Source organism: Pangasianodon hypophthalmus, chromosome 20, assembly GCF_027358585.1.
Source record: "Pangasianodon hypophthalmus isolate fPanHyp1 chromosome 20, fPanHyp1.pri, whole genome shotgun sequence".
Classification (NCBI taxonomy): Eukaryota; Metazoa; Chordata; class Actinopteri; order Siluriformes; family Pangasiidae; genus Pangasianodon; species Pangasianodon hypophthalmus.
The window spans coordinates 32,986-34,509 of record NC_069729.1 but is presented as its reverse complement, the minus strand read 5'-3'; the positions used below and the strand labels follow the sequence as shown (position 1 = coordinate 34,509).

General features: G+C 41.8%; 1 protein-coding gene across 2 annotated transcripts in view; it reads left to right on the top strand.

Annotated features, from left to right (window-relative positions):
• The window catches only part of strip1 (striatin interacting protein 1), a 14,232-nt gene extending 12,993 nt beyond the window's left edge, over positions 1-1,239 (top strand). The window contains exons 20-21 of one of the 2 annotated variants that reach the window (XM_053227165.1): positions 1-146; positions 552-1,239. The exon at positions 1-146 is cut by the window's left edge and continues 59 nt beyond it. In XM_053227165.1, the coding sequence (XP_053083140.1) occupies positions 1-146; positions 552-802 (397 nt within the window). In that variant the 3' untranslated portion in view covers positions 803-1,239. The remainder of the gene's footprint in view (positions 147-551) is intronic. The other variant, XM_034314214.2, reaches the window with a different exon arrangement.
• The last annotated feature ends 285 nt before the right edge of the window (positions 1,240-1,524 follow it).

Below are 1,524 nucleotides of genomic sequence, written 5' to 3'. Positions count from 1 at the left end.
GATGCTGCAGTTGTATGTGTTGAAGCTGCTGAAGGTACAGACTAAATATCTGGGCCGTCAGTGGAGGAAGAGCAACATGAAGACCATGTCAGCCATCTACCAGAAAGTCCGTCATCGACTCAACGACGACTGGGCATACGGCAATGGTGAGTGACTCACACACAGACACACACTTAAGATCATGATTCCTTAGTATTGGCACTCTATATTATAATGAGCAGAAATAATTATATTAATAATTATATATCAGTAATTACATCAGTAAAAGTTTTTTTATTTGTCTTTTGAGCACAGAATAGTGTAAAGTTTTATCTATTCATACTTTATCATGGTTGGGGGTTGTTGTGGATAAATGACTAATTTGTTTATATTTTGGAAAATAACGAAGCTGATTAAAATGTCATGGGTGAATATGAACGAGAATAATGACTGTGAGAGTGAGTGGGATTAGTGGGAACAGTCCACAGCAATAATTGTTGACTGTAAAACTCGACCCACATTAGACCCTGACTCTGTGTGCATGTGTTTGGTGTGTGTGTGCGTGTGTATAGCAGATCTGGACGCACGGCCATGGGACTTCCAGGCAGAGGAGTGTTCCCTGCGTGCGAGTATCGAACGGTTTAACGCACGGCGGTACGATGCGGCTCAGCGCAACCCGGACCTGGTGCCGGTCGATAACTGTCTCCAGAGTGTTTTGGGTCAGAACGTGCCACTGCCCGATGACTTTCACACAACCTACGACCTGTGGCTTGAACGTGAGGTGTTCTCTAAACCCATCTGTTGGGAGGAGTTGCTCCACTGAGGGCGTGGTCATCATACCAATGGGTGGGGCTTATGCAGTGATTGGCACGTGGTGGCACAGCATCACTCTCATTCCTCACGACACATTTATGATAACACTGAGTCAACACTCCTGACCATTTACTCTACAGGACCAGTCTGTCAGCCTTGTGTGTGTGTGTGTGTGCGCGCACTTGCATTAAAGTGGGGTTGGTAAGCATGTGTTTATTACACTCTCTCTTAACCATAAAGTTGAGTGTTCAGTGCAGTGAAATGCTGTTGGTATTCTTTGGTCACATGATGGAGTCATGTGATCAAGAGTCTGAGGTAAATAATAAACTATTGTACAACTATGAAGTGCTCATGACCAAAAGTGTGTGCAGTTTCTGTGAGGACTTTTTTATTGCTTCATCAGCTTTCATTTCTTAATTTAGAAAATAAAATGACATTAAAGGAAAACGCTTATTTATTTTGTTCTGGATGTGTGTTTCTGACATACGGCCACCGAGGTCAGAGGTTTGGATGAATGAGTTACACAATTCCATTTCGGTAATGTGAGTGATCCAAACACACTTTAACATGAAAATTTAGAATCCGTTTTCGTGTTTTATGTTGTGTGCAATACTATTTCCTGTTCTTGCGTACGGTGAGGAATCCAACTAAAAAATCCAGGTAAAAGTACTAATTAACAGCGTTTCCTGAGTTGAATAAAAATTTTGAAATGAAAAGTGCTATTTTGGACAA